Source organism: Musa acuminata, unplaced genomic scaffold (assembly GCF_036884655.1).
Source record: "Musa acuminata AAA Group cultivar baxijiao unplaced genomic scaffold, Cavendish_Baxijiao_AAA HiC_scaffold_42, whole genome shotgun sequence".
NCBI lineage: Eukaryota > Viridiplantae > Streptophyta > Magnoliopsida > Zingiberales > Musaceae > Musa > Musa acuminata.
Window position 1 is genome coordinate 193,118 of NW_027020324.1, and position 20,260 is coordinate 213,377.

The following is a 20,260-nucleotide window of genomic DNA, read 5'->3' on the forward strand; positions in this document are numbered from 1 at the left end:
CAAAATACTTAAAAAGTAACAGCAAACTTTAATAATAAATGTCAATTGGACAATCTCGATTTAGTGAATATGTATGTTTGTGGGTACAAATTGTAGTAAGTGTCTCTTATTCCCAAGAACTCATGCAAATCATATGCCAAAGATATAGTAAAATAATAATTAGAATTAAATATATATTTATTTTATAATCAAAATAACCAAATATTCTTTTAAATTAAGAATATAATTTGTACACATACAGCCTATGTGGACATAAAAGGCTGAAAATTTTGTCTACAAAGCAATATTGATTTAATCTGATTGTGAAGATATAAATATTGTGTGTGTGTGTGAATATGAAAGATTATTAAATAGCAGATCTCTACAAAGCATATTGTGACCTTTTATAAGTCTCCCCCACTTGGGGAAAGCATATGAAAGAAATAAAAAATAAAAAATAATAGAAAAACAAAACTCCATATTGACTCCTATAAAGTTAAAAGGAGTATATTTGAAAAGTAAAAAATGGAAGCAAATTATTAAATACTAATAATTAACAAAAGAGGGACAATTTAATTTTTTGAAATCTAGAAGCTTAAATTTGTAATTAGGTGTGTTTGCGGGGGGACATATATGACATTTCATGTGCATTAGGCATTACGGTAAAATAGTGGTAATGGAGACCCAATCAATCCCTTTATATATAGGACATTAGTTGTAAAGTAGTGTGACAACGGAAAAAACCCCAATCCCTTTAGCATTTGGTCTGTGTTTTCCTCTCAGTGGAGGCAGCGAGCGAAATCCATCGACACGGTGTAAGTCCTCGTTGACTCTCTCCGATCTCTCTTTCTTTCACTTCGTTTTCTCTTCGGTCGTATCTTTCCGCCTGAGCGTCGCTTGTGTTGGATTTCTCAATCGGGTTCGTTTTAATGTTATCTCAGATCGATTCTTCTTCGATGTTGTGGACGATTGTGAATTGGATGATCACTTTTATTCCATTATATCTGTCGAAGCAATCATCAGTCCTTGAAAAGAATCGGTATCTTGAGAAAGTCTAGAATTCTCTAGTGCTGTGAGCTTGCTGCGCTGAGTTGAATTGGTACCCGTTAAGGAATCGATTCCACATCAAAATTGCGTGAGGGCTTGTGATTTTAAGAATCGAAATTATATTTCAAATCCATCATTTCGAGAGAGTGGTAATCGAATTGGCACGGATTAGGGCGTTATAGTCGGTGAAGCTGTCCAATCTTGCACTTGATAGGTGGCGCAGCTGCGTTGCATCACCTTGGAGGAGAGCTTGTGGGTGGAGCACGGGCTGTGGGTGGAGCACGGGCGGGCCCCTCCACTCGATGAGAGAAGCGCTGTAGGCGTGTGGCCGAGTGTACATCTCGGGAAGTGACTGACACTGGTGGTCGCCGCTCTTCAGAGGAGCCGGGACAGAGGGCCTCATCCGAGGCACATCGCACATTTGAGCGCACCCCATATCGTCCCAACCTAGTTCCGCTTTGCCCATTGCTGCCGTGGGGGTCGACAGTAGAGTCCCCACTCATTAACAGCTTCGAGAACACAGAAAAAGCTGAGAGCTTTTTTGTTCTTTTACGGTCAGTATTATCTAAAAACATTTTCAGAGCTTAAAAGAAAACAGTCATCTCCAAATTGCTGTGAGAAACAGAACAGATGTGACCAATATTTGTTTTTTATATTTTTTCCTGCTGCTGATTTCAAGACGCTGGGGGTATGGCTCTTGAAATCTCATTGATACTTGATGGTGAGGTTGCAAACTGCAGGCACCACAGTTTTCCTGAAGAAATTGTATATGCCAGTCAACATGGTGTGCACCGAGTTGAGAGTTGTTTGGGATGAGAGTTTACACAGTGTGGGCAAGTTATTTGATAATTGAATAAAGCATTATCCATGTCTGTGGTGGATGCAGACTTATATATAAGATCAAATCACATGTGTGGTTCTTCTGACATTCTGGTTTGAGTTTGATTGCAACACAAATAATGTGATAAAATTACCTTTTAACAAAAGTGATTTGGGCTATACGAGGAAGAAAAAGATGAAGACAAAGACTTGATTGTAAACCATGTGAAAGAACACTCTTGTGTTTGTTGGGATTATACTGTGTTGTCGCAAATAGCTGCGATTCACATACAACCTCGAGTGCATAGCTTTCATCAATGCTCAGAAAAATGCTTATGAAATCTGTTGAAATAAATATAGTAGCTTTTAGCAGACATCGGGAAGAACTCATTTATTTGTACAGTCATTCATGCTCAGAAATGTTGAAAAACTATGAACTTATAAAACCAATTTTTTCTGCAGTTATATGAGCTTATTTTGTTGGGAATTATCCTCATTCTGGCACGTTTTCTGTTCAGTTCTTCACATGCCTTTTTGGTTGTTTTCGTTAGTTCTAGTTCTAGTTGGTAGCGTTCTACTTGTGGATATAATTCCAATTTGACATTGCTGTAGCTACTGCTACTACGTTATGATAGAACTCCATAAGTAATTAGTTGTTCGGCATTGCAAGAGTTGTGTTGCTTTTATCTTCATGAAAGTAGGAGGCCTAAATAATAATTTCCTGGTCGTGTTCTATCTCCAGAAGCAATGTTTCCACAAATGGATCTGACGAAGATGGACCCTGGAACACTCACTTTACTAGGGGCAGCATGCTGTGTGATTCTGACCATGCATTTCACCATACAGTTACTATCGCAACATCTTTTCTATTGGAAAAATCCAAAGGAACAGAAGGCTATAATAGTTATTATCCTTATGGCTCCTTTGTATGCTATAGACTCCTTCGTTGGTTTGGTAGATATTCAGGGCAGCAAAGCCTTTTTCACTTTTCTGGACTCTATTAAGGAATGTTATGAAGCTCTTGTAAGTCCCTATGCTTAAACCCAGAAATTTACTTTCATGTTCATTGTCATGGATTTTTTTTTTTTCAGCAAAACTCATAACACAAGTTGTGGTCTTATCGCAGGTGATTGCCAAGTTCATGGCTTTGATGTATAGTTACTTGAACATTTCTCTCAGTAAGAACATTGTGCCAGACGAAATTAAAGGAAGGGAGATCCATCATTCTTTCCCTGTATCTCTTTTTCTGGTATGGTTTATAAAAAAAACCATAATGTTATTTTATCACTATTCATGTATCAACATGTAACCCGAATTGTTTCCATACTAGTTGCTTTTTGCCTTACTGATGGTTAAGGATTTCGAATCCAATGAAAGCAGTCACCAAAGAGGAAAGACTTAATTTTCCTTGTATGAAATTAAGAAATAGTTATTAAACTAGTTTCAGTAAAATATGTAGTTTGCAATGGATCAAATTGAGATACTGAAAAACCTGATTAAAACTGAGATGAAATGTATTCTTACAGTACTTAAGCATGTTAGATACAAAGAGTGAACAACTGGGATGAACTAATTATTACTGGCTACATCTAGGGGTGGTTATGACCAGTCTGCTACTTTAATGTAATAAGAACCTCCTGATCCTTAAAAAAACACAGAACCTCCTGATCTTTCTCTGAGATTATCTACTAATTCTGGTTGTGTTAGAAAATTTGCTAGTATTGCAAAAATTTGCTAGTTAGAAAATTCGTATGTGGGGAAAAGGCTGCATAGTTGTCACCCTCTCAAGATACCTAACAGGAACTTTGTGCACTATGCCTTCCCTAATTTAATGCTCGGTAACTGCATTGATTATTCTTTGAGGCAAAATAACTACATTGTTTATTGAATGGGTGCACTAGGCTTCGACTCTAATAATGCTTAGCAACTAAATTGATTTTTATTTAAGGCAAAATAACAATGTTTATCGATAAAAAGTGTTGACTGCACTGCTAGTTACAATTTTCCTGTTATCCTTTCTGGCTTCAAATTTTACTTCATGACAACTGTATCTTGCATGCTGGAAGTATATGGTTTCAAATGCATACTCAATGACAATAACTGTAAGCATCTGACTTGTGGTAATGGGACTGTTATGACAACTGTTTATTGTCTGTACCAGAATTATATTAAGTTTATGCTTTGAAAGCAACAAAATGGTTGATGTGCGTGCTTGGAAATGCAGCCTCACACTATCCGGTTAGAGCGCCATACATTGATGCTTCTAAAGTACTGGACATGGCAATTTGTTGTAATTCGGCCTGTCTGCTCCATTCTAATGATTGCATTACAACTTCTTGGGCTGTACACCACTTGGATCAGCTGGACTTTCACCATCATACTGAACATTTCAGTTTCCATGGCATTGTATGCGTTGGTGATTTTCTACCATGTGTTTGCTAAGGAACTGGCACCACATAAGCCTCTAACGAAATTCATGTGCATCAAAGGAATAGTCTTTTTTTGCTTCTGGCAGGTACTTTTTTCTGTCATTCTTTTGTCTAGTCCTTTAATTTGATAGCTACGTCAGCATGCAGAACTTTGTTACTAAATAATGTGTGAATCATCTGATTTATTCGGAAAACAACTGGTTTTCGTTTTAAGTTTACATTCCGGTTCCATATCATGGCTCTCATGGCATCTAAGGTTGATGTTCCTTAACTTTGTAAAGCTATAATATTGATCTCAACTATGGAATTAAATTTCGACTGTATTGGGCAGTATGGACCGATATTAATTGGTCTGGTGACTTATCAGTACATGGACCAGATGATTTTGTTTAGTTTAGTTTGAAACCAGGCTTACCATTCAATAATCTTACTATATCAAGCTTACCAGGTGGTTAGTAGACCGATAATGAAATGTACTACCCTATCTACCCGGTATTGCTACCGTTTATTCTTCTTCCTATGCTTCCTATCAGTCATAATTACAATTAAGTCTATTATTTATATTTGGTTCTGTTTATACATATTTTTCATATTTGAATATCACTATGTTTACTCATGTATGATATTTATTGTTATAGTTTATATTATGTCATTGGTCGTATTAATGTCATACTGTATTGATGATCACATAATTAAACATTAAGTGTTTAAAATAATATTTAGTCATAATTCTGATTGTATGATTTTAAGTAATTTAAATTACTAATAAAATGTTTTGTGGTATTTTTTAAATTATTGATGATAGTTCACGAATTACATATCATTGCACTCTAATAATAGTTCACATCATATTCAGTAAAAATATCGTCGATAAAGTACAGCAAATTTTGGTGAACTAGTGATGCAATTTAATTAAAATTTGTTTAGATAAATTAAGAATAACACAATGATAAATAACAACATGAATGAGAATGTGATTAAATACATAAATTGCTAATAAAGTAAATATAATTACTGGCACCCCTATTGGGCTTAAGTTGGATTCTCTATTTCAGTTTTGATCTCAGTGGATCCTAATTCCAGTTCTCATTTCTATTTTCAGTTTTATGATGAATCAAATGTTACATAATTATCATGATTTAAGAGTAAAATTTTCCAATGTCAGCTTCTAGTGGTTGAAACTTCCATCGTAGTAGTAAACATGGTTAGATACATCATATGTTTCTCGTTAATCCTTTTTAGAGACCTTTATGATATAGTGCCAGATTTTAGTGTTTCTTTAGGTATAGAGATGGCAATTTCACATCTCAATCTGGATTTGCTGCAGGGAGTTGCACTCGATGTGTTAGCTACGGCAGGAGTAATTAGATCACATCATTTCTGGCTGGATGTAGAGCATATCGAGGAAGCCATACAAAATGTCTTGGTGCTTTTGGAAATGGTGGTTTTCTCTGTCCTCCAGCAGTATGCTTATAATGTTGCTCCTTATACAGGAGTTGATGCAAGAAAGTCCATATCTGACAAGAAGAACGAGTAATGATGTTCCAAAAGCTAAGATACATAAGTCCCCATCTTATATTATTTCGTTGCTTTTGTGCTTCGTTCCCATTTTGTCTTCTGGAAGTTGAGATTATAATATAACTCTTTGGAATAGAACAGATGTAGTATGTGCTCATATTTTGAACAAATATGTTGCAGATCCTTCTGTCGTTGCATCCTTTATTCACCCTTTCTTTCATGAAACTAAAAACAGGGAAGATAATAGATTTTTTTGGAGTTCATAGGCTACATTTATGATAAAAACAGATATGGAATGACATCTGATAAAAGATCATTATAGAAATAGATATAGACGTGAATGAAATGACATCTTTATATTTCTTACATTCTCAATATAATTTGAGGATCAATTACCAATTTGAGTGAGTAATTTGCATATATGATTGAGGAAAATCTCTTCTTAAAATCTTGTATGAATATGCATCATCTTAATGAATAAAATTATTTGTTTTCATAACAAGTTTTATAAATTTTTATGGTATCAGAACTTTTTTTTACCTCCAATAAGTTTTTTCCTTCCTAGTTGTTCAACGATAATAACTCCTCTCCTTCATTGATAAGGAACAGCAGCGATTCTCCTCACCAGTGATAACTCCAGCCCCACTTTCTCCTTTCGTAATCTCCATCATCAGTGTCCTCACAGACGACTTCCTCCTTAGCACCATCGTCCTCACCGGTGCCTCCTCCGACTCCTCCTCAGATACCAAACCTTCCTTTTGATTGATGATCAGATATATAGCCAAGCTCGGTGATCAAATCTATAACCAAGGAAGAGAAACCACTCACGCAAGCTCTCCTTCGACGGACATCTCTGTAGCATCGCCAAAACTACCTCTCACATCACAGTAGGTGATTTGCCCCCATCGCACATCTACAAACGAGGCGAGTGGCGAAGGCTCAGTCATCACTAGCAAAGGTCTCTCCTTCACTGGTTCAAGTCCTTCCTCTGATCCCTTCCAACAAATCAGATCAAATCTCTACTGTTTATCGACTGTCAGGTCATCAATTCGTTATGAACTTTACATCATAGCATGTCTTTCTCATCTGATGTCCCAATTATTATTACCTCATGAAATAATAGTTTATCTCAATCAATACAATAACTCTAATCCCCTTCAAATTATTTGGTAACTATACATCTTAGTAATCACAATTCTCTGATCTCTTATTTAAATATAATCTATCGTGTACTATAGCAGAAGCATAGTTAAAGTTACACACTATCATCGTCGATTGTTCTCGACATGCTAAATCTTTTATTTACTCATATAAAAATAATACAAAAGAGAAGTATTATTACTAATGACTAATAGGTCATCCCTTGAGTGATAAAGAAATCATTGACCATATTTTTAATAGCCTACGAGACAAATATAAGAAACTGACGATAATAGCTTGAGCACGAGAATCATCAATATCGTTTGACGAATTATATAATAGATTGATTAATCGTAAAACATATCTAAAATGAGAAGAAAGGATGATAGGACCAACAATCATATCTTAATTCAATCAAAAATCCAAAAAAAAGGTCAATCAAAGCAATATGAGCTTGGATCGAAAATATGCCTTTGTAATACATAAAGTCATCATCCTTTATCACACTATCAACCCCATAACCATGGTGGTGGCAACTTTAGTCTAAACAATTCAGAAAATAACTTCAACTATAACTATTAATAGTTTTGACATCCCAACACAAGTAATGAACATAAAGTCATATGCCAGCTCTGTAATAAAATTGGACACAGTAAAAATTTGTTGGTCTTGACTCAAGCTTACTACTATATCCAATTGGCCTCAAGTATGTTGGGAAACCTATGAAAGCATTACATACATAGTGAAAAAATAAAATAGAAATCAGTATCCCAAAAAACATATTTATATCAAATCATGTGCGATGATCGGAAGTGAAAAACTCCTCAAATTCGAAACTACAAAAGACGTGAGAAAATCTCACATAAGGGAACTCATATATCCATGATCTGTAGATTCTAGTCCATGGATGAAGGAGATCTCGTGTTCTCATCTTTAGCGGTGATCCACATAACGGATGAAGTAATGACATACCTTCTCTCGTGACGCATTCTTTCCTCACTTTCGCACACCACTACCAACATGGCAAGGGGTAGTCTTCTTGCTTCCCTCTCACACCAGAGAGGAGGCAATCAACTGAGGAAGGAGTAGGGGGAGGAGTTAAGAAGGTGGTGGCTAAGGGGTCCAGCCTTATAACCCTTTTAGTCCCATATCCCTTTTTATAGAGAGGTCATATTGCTGACACTAATGGATCCTACCCCATTGGGTATTGGATCTCTATCCAATTTCCCTAGTATATTAGATACTAGATCTCTATTCAATTATCCCTAGCTTAATGAAAATTGAATCTCTATCCAATTATCTACTCAAAGCTTTTATTGAGTCTCACCCAACAGATTCAATAAAATAGGAGCTTATTGAATATCATATATTCAATCATCTATTCATCGCGTCATTCATCATATGTGTGACCCTCTCGGCTCATTACTGAGCTAGTCATCAGTTGCACTTGTCAGAACTCCTTCTAATTTAATGAATTATCATATTATGATAATTCACTCAATTCATCAACTTTGGACATACTAGGCCACTACGCCATAGTTCCCAAACGGTATAGGGGGATCTAATCCATTGGACCTATTTGCCCTCAATTATCATATATTTATAATCCCTCATCCATTTAATATCCCAAAGATCATATATCGGGTATGATGCTGTTAGGCACATACTAAATCTACTCAAATCTTGCTTTAATCGGAAGAGTTTTGATTGAGTGAGAACACACAGGACATTTCTCTCATAACACTGAGAGTGGATGATCCTCTATCGACACTAAATTGCTCTTATAAGGTTCGCTATCACCCTAGATGGCCGGTTATGCTAGATTTAAAATCTTCAAACTTATAAGTTCGATATCAAAAAGTGGAATACTCATACAACATCCTTGATATCTCAAGTCTAAGGACCAAACGCACAACTAAGATCACGAAATCGCTACATCAACACATCAACTAACAATTCTCCTCTAGACCTGACTCTCTTTTCACTCTGGTTCAGTAGCACCTCACCCTCTCTACAACTAGTCTATCTACTTCTCCACTAACTCACCCTGCAATGTTCGATGAAGCAACACTCTCATCACCATAAATGACATCTTTATCCTCTCCTTGGCCTAGTGACATTGAAATGTATCACTGCAATGTTCGATGAAGTAACACTCTCATCACTACAAATGATATCTTTGTCCTCTCTTTGGTTAAGTGACATTGAAGTGTATTAACCAGATCAAGTACGTGTCAGTAATTTCACCAATTCTAATACCTCTAACATGACCCAATAATACCATCAAGCTCAAATATTACATGACAACATGCTCCAAAAATGAAATCTTCTCAATCCTTGAACTTCATGCTACCATAAGCTCTCCACCTAAACTTATTGAACTCATAACCATCACCCAAGCCTAAAACTCTCCACCTTGGCGTAAAACTATATGTGAATAATATAATGCCCTACTCCATAATATCACATGAACCCTTGTATTATTTCATTACATATAAAATATCATCAGGTGTAAATGGATCTTTTGAATTAAGTGAAACTTATATGGATCCATTATCATATATAAAACATGTCTAGTGGCCAAAATGTTTCACTAACGATCAAGTATTGATTTCGTAAAAATATTTAGTCATATTATAAAACCGACAATAATCCAACTCATCCTAAGTTTGGTTATCATTAAAGGTTAGCATATACACCAACTAGATATTAACAATACATTCTTATAGGGGACTTTAACTAAAGATGTTTTTATGCAGTAACTTCCTGGCTTTATCTACCCTCAATATCTAAGCCATATTGGTAAGCTACAAAAAATTATTTATGGACTTCGACAAGCTCCAAGAGCCTAGTATACCGAACTTGGCTTATTTTTGGCATCAGCTAGCTTTGTCAACTCTAAGTCTGACACCTCTTTATTTCTATGACAATAAAAAGAAAGTACTACATATCTACTGGTTTATGTAGATAATATTATCATCACAGGTAATAATCCCATGAAGATAAAGCAATTGACAAATCAATTTTTCATCTATTAATGTTAAGTTATTTTCTAATAATAGAAGGAATATTCACATGTTTTGGACTTTTCCCATCTTAAAAAAAGTACGATCTATTATCAAAAGATAAATATACAGAATATCAAAGAAGTTGTCACTCCACTCTCTACTACTGAATCACTCAAATTATATGATGACAACCCTACTACGGATCCCACATAGTACCAATAAGTATTTAGTTCCTTATAGTATTTATCTCTTACATGTTAAGACATCTTGTAGTCAACAAATCATCATAATTTATGCATCAACCCTCTATTATACATTGATCTGTACTAAATTGTATCTTATGATATCTCAAATGGACTTTTAATCATAGACTTCTTTTTCGTAAACACTCATTACTTCATCTCCATGCCTTCACTCATGCTGATTGGGCAAGCAACACTGATGAAAAAACGTCTCTGTCAGCCTACATTATCTTTCTTGAAATAAATATAATTAGTTGAAGTTTCAAAAACTAGAATACAATTATAAGATAAAGTTGAATATTGAGCTATTACCATCACCATTATAGAACTCAATTGGGTCACTCGTTTATGCACCGATCCGATGTTCGAAACGTATTACCATCAATTTTCACTTTATTAAAGATCAAGTAGTCAAACATTAATAACATATTTATCACATTCATACTTTAAACCAACTAATAAACTTCCTTATAAAATCATTAGCTCGTAGAACATTTCAATTATATCATATCGTCAACATAAAATCATTAGCTCGTAGAACATTTCAATTATATCGAATGTCAACATTTCAATTATATCGATTGACATTTTTGACAGAAACACATTCTTGTGAGGGCATGAAATAACGTATGATAAAAATCATGATAGAAGTAGACATAAAATGAATCTCCTCAATAAATAAAATCGCTCCTCTTCGTCACAAATTCTATAATTCTTCACACCACATATATAGCTATGGGTTCACATATACGTGCAGGTCTGTTGCACAAGCTACAAATGTATCCAATTGGAGAATTGAGATTTCAGTAAAGTGCTAGATCGGATGCGGAAGGATAATTAAGTTAGATTAAAGAATATGAATCTTTAAACATCGTATTGGGATTAAATATTTTGGATTAAAGCTTTAAGTTAATCAAGTTAATTGATCATTATCTTGCCAGGAATGAACATATTGCCATCCGAATTAATTTGCTGCAAATCCTAGGGAGATGTTCTTTCAAAGGATCACCTACTCAGGAAAGAACAGCTAAAGCTCTCAAGTATACCAAAATCTTTGATCAAGACAATCCAGTTTATAAACCACGAACCTAAATTAAAGGAGACTAATAAATCAACTGGTTCAGTGGACTGGGTAGATCAAGATCAGTGGGTGCAAGAAAAAGAAAACTTGATTAGTGAGTACAGGTAAACAACTGATGGTACAGCCAGCAAGACATTAATATGGAAAGGAAAGGGCATCAAAACCTTGCAGTCTACACAACATGGACAACATTACCAGCACTTCCATAATTCTCAATTGTCCAGAATCACTTTATTCGATGGAAGTATCAATAGAGAACAAAAACCTAGATTGAACGAAAACTTATCCGTAAAAGGTCACAGCATAACAGAACTGTGTGATACTAGGAGTCTTTTCTTACAAGCCATACACACATTGTTAACTAATTCAGACAAAACAAACAAAATAGAAAACCCTAGAAAATCTTTGGATCCGAATGAATATATGCTGTATCAGAGACGAAAGGGACATCTGCATACTTGCCGCAGAGTGCACAACTCATACATTCCACCACCGTATACAACTGCACGAACGTAACAGCAAGCCAGAAATGCATCCCCAGCTCGCCACGGTAGAGAGTCTTCGGGAACCAAGTGCATGCAATTGCTATTGCCTGGTATGCGTTCTCCAAGAGCATAGCCATGATGATGTGAAAACGCAGGAAATGAGGCCATTCTTTTCTCCTCACTACAAAATAATAGGCAGAAAACATGAGAACCATCAGGATCCAGCTTGGCATTAATGCTATCGTATCGAGGAAGGGGTTCACTAGGAAGTCCCAATCCTGCAAGAGTGGGTGGAGATGGTATGCTGAGTCGGCATGCATCCACATCAAGTGAAGAGGCAGGAGATATGGAGTGCAGGCTAGGGTCCTCCACCACCATTTGGGCTTACTGGTCATTGGAGGGTAAGTGAAGTAACTCTTTGATGCTCCAGAGATTACTGGGCTTCTGCACCTCACCTTATTACTTCTGGCCAATGAAGGCATCCTAAGTGCATTACCATGATGTTCCCAGCATAGGAAGGAGCTAGATGACCGAGATAATTGCAGAGAACCTGTTACCATTTCGATAGAACAAAATGAATAAACTGAAAAATACCATTAAAAATTCAATGGAAGTGATTTCTGTCAATCCACTACAAATTCTATCTATTCTGTGGTTTATTTCGAGAGGCAATTCACTAATCAGTTTTAATACTTAAGCTAGGCGAAAATAGCTTGTTAGTTCAATCCGTAAGGTTCAATTTGTGGACACTCCAAAACCATTTTTGAACCTTTAATCAGGAATAAGATCCCTGAAACACTACCCCTAGGCAAAAATGCTGCCTGAATTTGGAAGTCTTAGCTTGGACAGACCTTTGGTAATCCCAGAATGTATAGCCAAACAAAAGGCACAAATGTTGGTTCAGTTAAAAATCTGCCAGGAAAATTAAAGAAGACTGTGCTGCTGGTAATCCCCAACCTTGAGGGTTTTCCAATCATCAAAAGCCTTAGTCAGCTTGAACCATTCCTCGATCACTTTTGCCATAAATGAAGGTTACTCGATATATGAAAAACTCTGTTGACAACCTAGTGGTGATATTATTATTCCTAACTCTAGCAAAGCGAACAGCATTACAACATTTGGAGTACTGGCATATCGACATATATAAAACTAAAATTAAATGTATAACCAGCAACAAGAGGGAATTACCACAAAAAGTCCGGAAAATATTTAAAATTAATTGTGGTATATATCAAAATAAAAATAAAAATAAAAAACTTCTGCAGCTTCATTTGGAACCCAAGAACTTACTAAAAATTGTCCACTTCTAGTACTTAATGGTTAACAGAATAAAGTCTGATCTTTTGATCCTAAGCCAAGCTAACTTTAAAGTCTGTTTAAAATTTGCTCATATCTTCGAAAAAAAAAAACTTTCTAGTATATGCCAGTCAAATTCATAAAATTTCATGTAAGCAAAAAGAAATATCTAAATATAACAAGAATATTAACATACCGCTAAAAGGAAGAACATTCTTTCCTTCATCAGCTATAGAAAGGCTTCTAAATTTAGGAGATGTTGCAGAAACACAAAGAGGGGCATATCTGAGAGAAGAACAATGCTTCAAATAGCAAGGTCCGATTTTTATGTCTAGGCACCGAGAAGCAGTGATTCCGTTTAGAATCATATTGTTCCAGGAACCTACAAAGAAATAGGTTAAAGAAAACTATAAAAAGAAATTAGAGTTCTGGACAGAATTGCACTTGTTGTACTGATATGAAACAAGAGATCTACTTATTCCTAATCAACTCATGACACCAGGTGATTTGCATTTTGCAACACAACATATACAGGACTGACATCATACTTTTAGTTCAAATTAAGATGTCATAATCATATTGATTTTGCATTAGGTGAAGGTATATCTGTATTTTGTTACACAAGTACACAACATATACAGATTTCACATTAGCTGTATATGTATATGATTTTGCATTAGGTGAAGATATATCTGTATTTTGCTACACAGCATATACAGATTTTACATTAGCTGTATATGTACAAAAACATACACAGACATATCTGATTGTAAATCGATAAAACATGAACTCATGACAATGTTAGGCATCATCAAGAATAAAAAGATCATAAGGCCACAATTTAGAAATTTGAACAGGAACTTTGCATCAATATATTTCCACTTGTGCTTCTATTTTGATATGTATTAGATTGCTTATATTTTTGACAGAATCATTGACAGCTAAAAAGCTTTTTAACCAAAAAAAATAAACTGAAATCTGTTGCCCTCTAGAGTTGCCTGAATTGTCAAAGTGTAATTGAAATCCCCAGGCACAAGTCAAACAGAAGCATCAAATTTAAAAGAATAATCCTATCATGAACAATTGAACTTGAGATGTTGATTTTAGCAAAAGTCTTTTCTAGAAGGAAAAGAGAAGCTAAAAGGTGTAAAGCTAGAGGGTTGAATTTACTATGTGATAGAAGATAAGATTTTCTCATGAAGAAATCTCTCTATTCCGTTAAGGAAAATCCTCTATTCTGTTGAGAAAAATTCTTCCTCTTAATTTATATAAATAGGAGAGGGAACATGTTAATGTATTCAAGCTAAAGCTACTTCAATAAAGTTTCTTCAATAATTGTTCTTATCTTCTATTATTTTCATCATGGTATCAGAGCAGTGAGAAAAGCGAAACTTCGCTCTTGCCTTTGGTCAGCGACCAACGCCGCTGAGAAAAGCGAAGCTTCGCCCTTGCCTTTGGCCAGCGACCAACGTTGGTGCAGCCACATTCCTAAGAGGCTCCACAGTAAATCCTCATCTTCCTCACCGCGATAGTCTTCGCTAATCTGCCAACAGTCGACGGACTTAAGGAGAACGAAGGGAACGCCTATGCCCTCACAGCAACAGCAATCGCAGCAGCAACAACGATCTGCTTTTGCCTTACTCACGAAGACTTTTGTTTGTGAACCATTCTTTGCATCGATCCAAGATTGGTATCCTTTCAGGAGCATCATCTTGCGGCATCTTGCGGGATACACCTCTTAACCAAAAAAATATTACATATTATGTAAGATAATTCTAGGATACATGATCTTACAATCATGTCATTTTCAGTGACCAATACTACAAAATCATAATAACTTAACAAGGCATCATTGGAAAATAACATTCGTGATAAGAATTTGAAAAAAAATATATGAGCAAAGACAAAAAAGCACATCCAATGGTCAACATTTAGTAAATGAATAAAACAGATATAGTCATATATAAACAAAAAACACTTGGTAAACACCAAACTCATGGTTCTACATGGAGATCATGAGTCAATATCCAATTAGTCCTTCCTCACCATGGGACATAGTTGTTCCCGACCATAAGTTGATAACCAATGGCTCGCACTTATGCCCAATGACCATGGTCTAACTAGAAAGACAATTTTAAAGTGAGAGAAGAATAGACCTAACATATAAATAAACATTAATCACATCTCAATATCTATATCTATAACATATTGATTTAATATACTAATTAATCAACAAGTACTGAATTTTTGCCAGTTTCATATGCATTGTTGTCATTTTGTACGCATTGTCTGATCCACTTCTCAATGGTCAGTGTAATTCTTTGATATAAACATGACAGATGCAGAGCAATAAGACATGGTAACACAAAAAATTCAATTAGTCGTCAAATATCATAACAATGAAGAGAACTCTGCGTATTCAGTAATAGTTATTCGAATCATAAAAAGAGAACACAAACAACACGCACACCAAAGAAAATCTAGTGGCTCATTTGAATACATACAATAGACAGTCACAGATATCTGACATCAATTGGTTCCATTATAGAAAAATAGAACCCTCCAATTCTCAATCCGAACCGTCGATTGGGATGAGAACACCTGATCCAAAATTCTCCTTTACATTGGAGCGGACCAAACATAATCGGATCGGTTGGAAAATTAGAAAGAATCCGAAAACTATTTGCAAGCGGATCCAATAAAATCCGACCCGAGTCCGCTATTCTTTTCTTTCCTCCCAAGCAACCCATTCCCGACCGACCTACGCCACCACCATGTACCACCCCGGCACCCGACCTCCTCCCTGACCGTCGGCCGCGCTCGCGGCCAGCTTCCGCCGGCGACCAACTAGAGGATGCGTCCCTTCTCTACCTTTTTACTCCGTTATTTTTTGGTTTATTCTTTTCTGCACCAAAGCAGAACAAAGACGCTAATAGCGGTTGAGATGGCCGAAACGCCACCAACATACCTTTGGGCGAGGTCGTCTTCTCCGGCGATTTCTCCGGCTAACACGCAGTCGCTTCCTCCGTCGATGTTGAAGCGGCCTCCCAAAGGGTCCTCGACCCACAGGGCTTCGATTTGACGGGAGCCGCGCTATCGACGGAAAGAGGAACGGCCACGGCGACGGTTCGACGGCACGGATATTTATAGACGCTGAGTTGCGCTCAATTTCCCCGAGTCGGTATGCCCGCCCTGCGACGTCTGGAAGGCTCGTATTCGTCTTTACGGAGTCATCGAATCGTGCATCGCACTTTGGGCCTGATTAGTTTCGCTTCAGCCCATAGGTCATTGAATCCAATACCCTTCAGTTACTGCAGATTGGGGTCTAATTAGTTTCGCTTCAGCCTATGGGCCATTCTAAGCGAACATTAAATCCAAGACCCTTTTCTGCTGTTGCTACTAAAAACCGATGCTTTGCATGTACTTTTCTAATCCTATGCAAGATATGTATGTATGCGCTCAGATGCCCATCCATAGTTGAAATCTGCACTCGATACTTTCTGAACCAGATAATGATTACACAGATTCTCCTTTCTTCAGTATCCTCAAAACCTTGGTTGCGAGGGTTCAAAAGAGAAATAAAGGAATCATGTCTCTAACAATGCCGCTAATCGAGAATGGGTCGATCACAGAAGTGGATAAGAACTCTCCAGTTCAATTAGGATACAAGAGTTGCCTTTTGTGGCCCGCGTTCGGGTCGGATCAGATCCCATCTCGAATCGGGTCAGATTCGATCCATCACCACCCCCAGGTCACGGGGTCCAGGTCAACGATCTCCATGGCTTCAAGTAGAGGAGGCGTGGGTGTGGATGAGATCGAGCATCGGGTCTCATTGGCATCAAACAGAGGCCCTGTGCACGCGCATCTCACAGTTTCTCTACCATCTCTACCCATCGCATAGTTATATTTGTTCTGAAGCTCCTCGCCACACGCGGCGATCAGCCATTCTTCTGGCGGTGGTGCAAAGAGAATTTATTATGATGGATAGAATTCATGAACTTTCTAAAAGAGAGAAAGAACGTAAAGAATTCATGTGTAACGTGGGCAAGAAGAACGTAAAGATCTCAGCATCATCAGAAAGGCTCCGTTCTTCATGTGCACTTACACTTGCACCGATCGACAAAATGTCAAGAAAGGGGTAGGTGTGATCCATCTAACGGGGCATACAACATCCATAAACCTTGTTGTTGATGATCTGAGATCAAGGGACAACATCCTGGGCTTACAATGAACTTAGTATGCTTGCTGTGCATCAATTCTGTCCTGTTATTTATTATGAGAAATCAGTCAAATTATGACGTAAATTTACGGCCAATAAAAACATTATTTTACCCAGAACACAAACCGGTTGTCGCTGAGCACAATGACTATCCCGAATAGTGTTTAGATATCGTTGAAGCGAGAGTTGTCACTGTCGAGGGACGTGAAAGATTCACAGCTGTGGATGGCAATGGATGCTTTCGTGAAGAAGCGTGTGCACCTAACAGGAATTCTCCTAACAGGGTCGGTCGACCCTCGGTACGGTGGTCTTCAACTCCGTCCATCTTGTTTATGTCGTGCTCGATGAGTGCAAATATAATCTCGAATCACTCGTGCAATGAGAACCATGGGATTGACATGTGATGACAAGTCACTGGCTTCGTTTCCATGGACGTGTACTTGCCAGCCAGATCGACCAACTGTGTAAATATTGCGACATTTGTGGCCGACTTCCTAGATGGTAAAATGTCGATTTCTTTTAGATATGAAGCAGCCTACTTGATCCCCTTAAATCAATTTAGAATACATCATGAATCGGATTTGTTGGATGAGAACGAGGACTATGGTGGCAGGCTGCTATTGTTAATAAAATAAGGAGAAAAGGTCGCAACACCTGCCGCCCCACCTTCCCCACTCTCGCAGATAACGGTCCAATTTTTGACCGTTGGAGTCGCACTGCCCTCCGCATTTCAGTGCTTATTAAATATATTTATCCTTTGAGTGCTTATTAAATATATTTATCCTCTTTCATTTATGAAAAGAAATCCAATCCAACGAATCCCAACATCCTCCTAGTGTCAATCAAATGCAATACTTTGATCAGCAAATCCTGGTCGTCCACTACCTGTAATATCACACCCTCGAGATTTGCCGTTTGGAGTTGTTTTATTTGTCCTTTTGGGGGCAGGCTCGGCGACAAGGACGACCCCTCATCCGACGGCCCGTGTTCCATCATCGCCGTCCATCACTACCCATCAGGCTCATACGACCTCTTGATCTTTTTAAAAGTGAAACCCCAGCTCCTCCTGTTTGCTCCATTTCCCTTTGAAGCTTCGACGCGAGAGAGAGAGAGAGAGAGAGATAGAGAGAGAGAGAGAGAGACGGCTGCAATCGCTTACCAGCGGGGATGGGTTCCCGGGGCAGGAATGGCGGTGGTGGCGCGTGGGTCTCGATGGCACTTAAGGCGGCGATCGCCTCAGCCGGAGTGGTGACGGCGGCCATGGCGATCCGCCTCGCAGGCCCGCCTGTCGTCTGGTTCCTGGCCGCCGAGGTCCCCCGGGCATACGATTCTGCTCTCGCCTGGCTCCGACCGCCCTACCTCTACCTTGTCATCAACGGCATCATCATCTCCATCGCCGCCACTTCCCGCTTCCAGAAGCAGCCCTCGACGTCCACCGCGGACCTCGCGCCGCTGCCGCACCTCGCGACGATGGACCCCGTGGCGGTTGTTCAGGAGCCGGTGGAGTACGATGCGAAGCTCGCGGAGGATGCGCCTGCCGCGGAGGTCTACGGCAGGGCGAAGGCGGAAGCCGAGGACGAAGAGGTGGAGGAGGAATTCGTGATATCGAGGTCCAGCTGGTCACCGAAGCGGCGGAGTAGGGGACCTATGGAGGAGATTCCGACAGAGTATTCGGTCGCCGCGGCGGAGAAACCGCTGGTTTCCACCCGGTTCAGCCACCGGAAGGCCGTCAAGCCCAGCCCTGAAGGTAGTTACTCGCACCTCCCCTTCAGGATATTCGTACATTAGATTCAAATTTTTTTCACCGAAAAGTGGCGGTGAGCGAGTGAACGGTGACGATATCCTGTGGATACGGAAAGATGATGAGGCTCAGAGAACAAAATGGTAATTTCAGGGAAGGCGCTCGGTGTGGCAAGGCGGCCTAGGCGGAACGAGACGCTGGAGACCACATGGCGGACCATCACGGAGGGCCGGGCCGTGCCGCTCGCACGTCACCTCAAGAAGTCCGATACGTGGGACACCCGCGGCAGCGGTGGCGAGGAGGAGGCGGTGGCGAAGGCGGCGGTGATGCGAAAGTCGGAGACTTTCAACGAGAGGGGGGCGGCGGCGTCGCCCAAGAGCGGGGGATCGTCGGGCGGGAGGCTGAGGAGGGAGGCGTCTCTGGGTCAGGACGAGCTGAACCGGCGGGTGGAGGCGTTCATCAAGAAGTTTAATGAGGAGATGCGGCTGCAGCGGCAGGAGTCGATGAAGCATTACATGGAGATGATCAACCGCGACCGCCGTTAGAGGAGGAGCCCCCAGTACCAAACTCCGTGGCCGCTTCTACTCCAATCTTAGTAGTCCTTTTAAACTTGGGGACGCAGACTTGTGATTTGCTGTATGAAACTGAGAGGATGTGCTGTTGCATTTTACATTATAATACAATAGCTGTTGCATTCATATTAGGTTTAGGATTCTAAACTTCATCACATGAATTTTGAAGGTTGATTAATCCTGTATTCAATTCTTAAAATATATGTTACAAATCTCAAGAAATCTCATGCGCATGCTAGCCATCCTTGTAAATTATTGATCTTAAGATTAATGGTTTTCATATTTTTTACCACATTGAACCCAAGAGACAGAAAGAAAAAAGAAGAATTTATGAGAATAACTAAGTAATCTTTCCATCAGTATCATCTTATAAATTAAGGTACAGAATTTCATGTATCATTTCATTTTAAAGCTTAGCATTAAGGTATAGAATTCGTATCTGAAAACTTCTGTTGCATCAATATTTGACTTTATATATATATATATATATAATATTACCACTTATACAAAATTATCTTATGACGTAAAGGACCTATAATAAAGTCAAAATAGGTTTTCAGCAGGTCGACTGGTCTTTACTAACTAGTTAGAAGGCCCTTCTAATTTCCAACTTTGTAATCCTTGATCATCCATAAATTAGGTAACATCTATTGCCAATCTAAAAGGTATCATAGAACTACCGGA

At 38.5% G+C, this 20,260-nt stretch overlaps 3 protein-coding genes across 6 annotated transcripts; 2 read left to right on the forward strand and 1 right to left on the reverse strand.

Moving 5' to 3' along the window:
• The first annotated feature begins 664 nt into the window (after positions 1-664).
• On the forward strand, positions 665-5,996 carry LOC135653874 (uncharacterized). 3 transcript variants are annotated; one of them, XM_065175497.1, is made up of 6 exons: positions 716-794; positions 921-1,580; positions 2,588-2,868; positions 2,972-3,094; positions 4,070-4,360; positions 5,602-5,996. In XM_065175497.1, the coding sequence occupies exons 3-6, from the start codon at positions 2,593-2,595 to the stop codon at positions 5,809-5,811; spliced, it is 900 nt and encodes a 299-aa protein (XP_065031569.1). In that variant the 5' UTR covers positions 716-794; positions 921-1,580; positions 2,588-2,592; the 3' UTR covers positions 5,812-5,996. The 3 variants fall into 3 exon arrangements, with proteins under 3 accessions (XP_065031568.1, XP_065031569.1, XP_065031570.1); XM_065175498.1 differs by having other exon boundaries at positions 921-1,517; XM_065175496.1 differs by lacking the exon at positions 921-1,580 and having other exon boundaries at positions 665-794.
• A 5,473-nt stretch (positions 5,997-11,469) lies between these two features.
• On the reverse strand, positions 11,470-16,280 carry LOC103970511 (protein TIC 20-I, chloroplastic). 2 transcript variants are annotated; one of them, XM_065175500.1, is made up of 4 exons: positions 16,013-16,280; positions 14,448-14,781; positions 13,241-13,426; positions 11,470-12,298 (listed from the first exon to the last, which is right to left on the reverse strand). In XM_065175500.1, exons 3-4 carry the CDS (start codon positions 13,410-13,412, stop codon positions 11,658-11,660), a joined length of 813 nt encoding a protein of 270 aa, XP_065031572.1. In that variant the 5' UTR covers positions 13,413-13,426; positions 14,448-14,781; positions 16,013-16,280; the 3' UTR covers positions 11,470-11,657. The 2 variants fall into 2 exon arrangements, with proteins under 2 accessions (XP_065031572.1, XP_009382586.2); XM_009384311.3 differs by lacking the exon at positions 14,448-14,781 and having other exon boundaries at positions 16,013-16,273.
• Positions 16,281-18,317: 2,037 nt separating this feature from the next.
• Positions 18,318-19,807, forward strand: LOC135653868 (uncharacterized). The gene is made up of 2 exons (XM_065175488.1): positions 18,318-19,010; positions 19,158-19,807. The coding sequence occupies exons 1-2, from the start codon at positions 18,431-18,433 to the stop codon at positions 19,547-19,549; spliced, it is 972 nt and encodes a 323-aa protein (XP_065031560.1). The 5' UTR covers positions 18,318-18,430; the 3' UTR covers positions 19,550-19,807.
• Positions 19,808-20,260: the final 453 nt, after the last annotated feature.

Bases quoted from the DNA above. Each gene is read 5' to 3' on its own strand.
- LOC135653874 (XM_065175496.1), top strand. From the start codon at position 2,593: ATGTTTCCACAAATGGATCTGACGAAGATGGACCCTGGAACACTCACT. The intron at 3,095-4,069 runs GTATGGTTTATA...TTGGAAATGCAG, and splicing joins TCCCTGTATCTCTTTTTCTG to CCTCACACTATCCGGTTAGA. The intron at 4,361-5,601 runs GTACTTTTTTCT...GATTTGCTGCAG, and splicing joins TCTTTTTTTGCTTCTGGCAG to GGAGTTGCACTCGATGTGTT.
- LOC135653868 (XM_065175488.1), top strand. From the start codon at position 18,431: ATGGGTTCCCGGGGCAGGAATGGCGGTGGTGGCGCGTGGGTCTCGATG. The intron at 19,011-19,157 runs GTAGTTACTCGC...TGGTAATTTCAG, and splicing joins CGTCAAGCCCAGCCCTGAAG to GGAAGGCGCTCGGTGTGGCA.
- LOC103970511 (XM_065175500.1), bottom strand. From the start codon at position 13,412: ATGATTCTAAACGGAATCACTGCTTCTCGGTGCCTAGACATAAAAATC. The intron at 12,299-13,240 runs GTATGTTAATAT...AAATGGTAACAG, and splicing joins GAATGTTCTTCCTTTTAGCG to GTTCTCTGCAATTATCTCGG.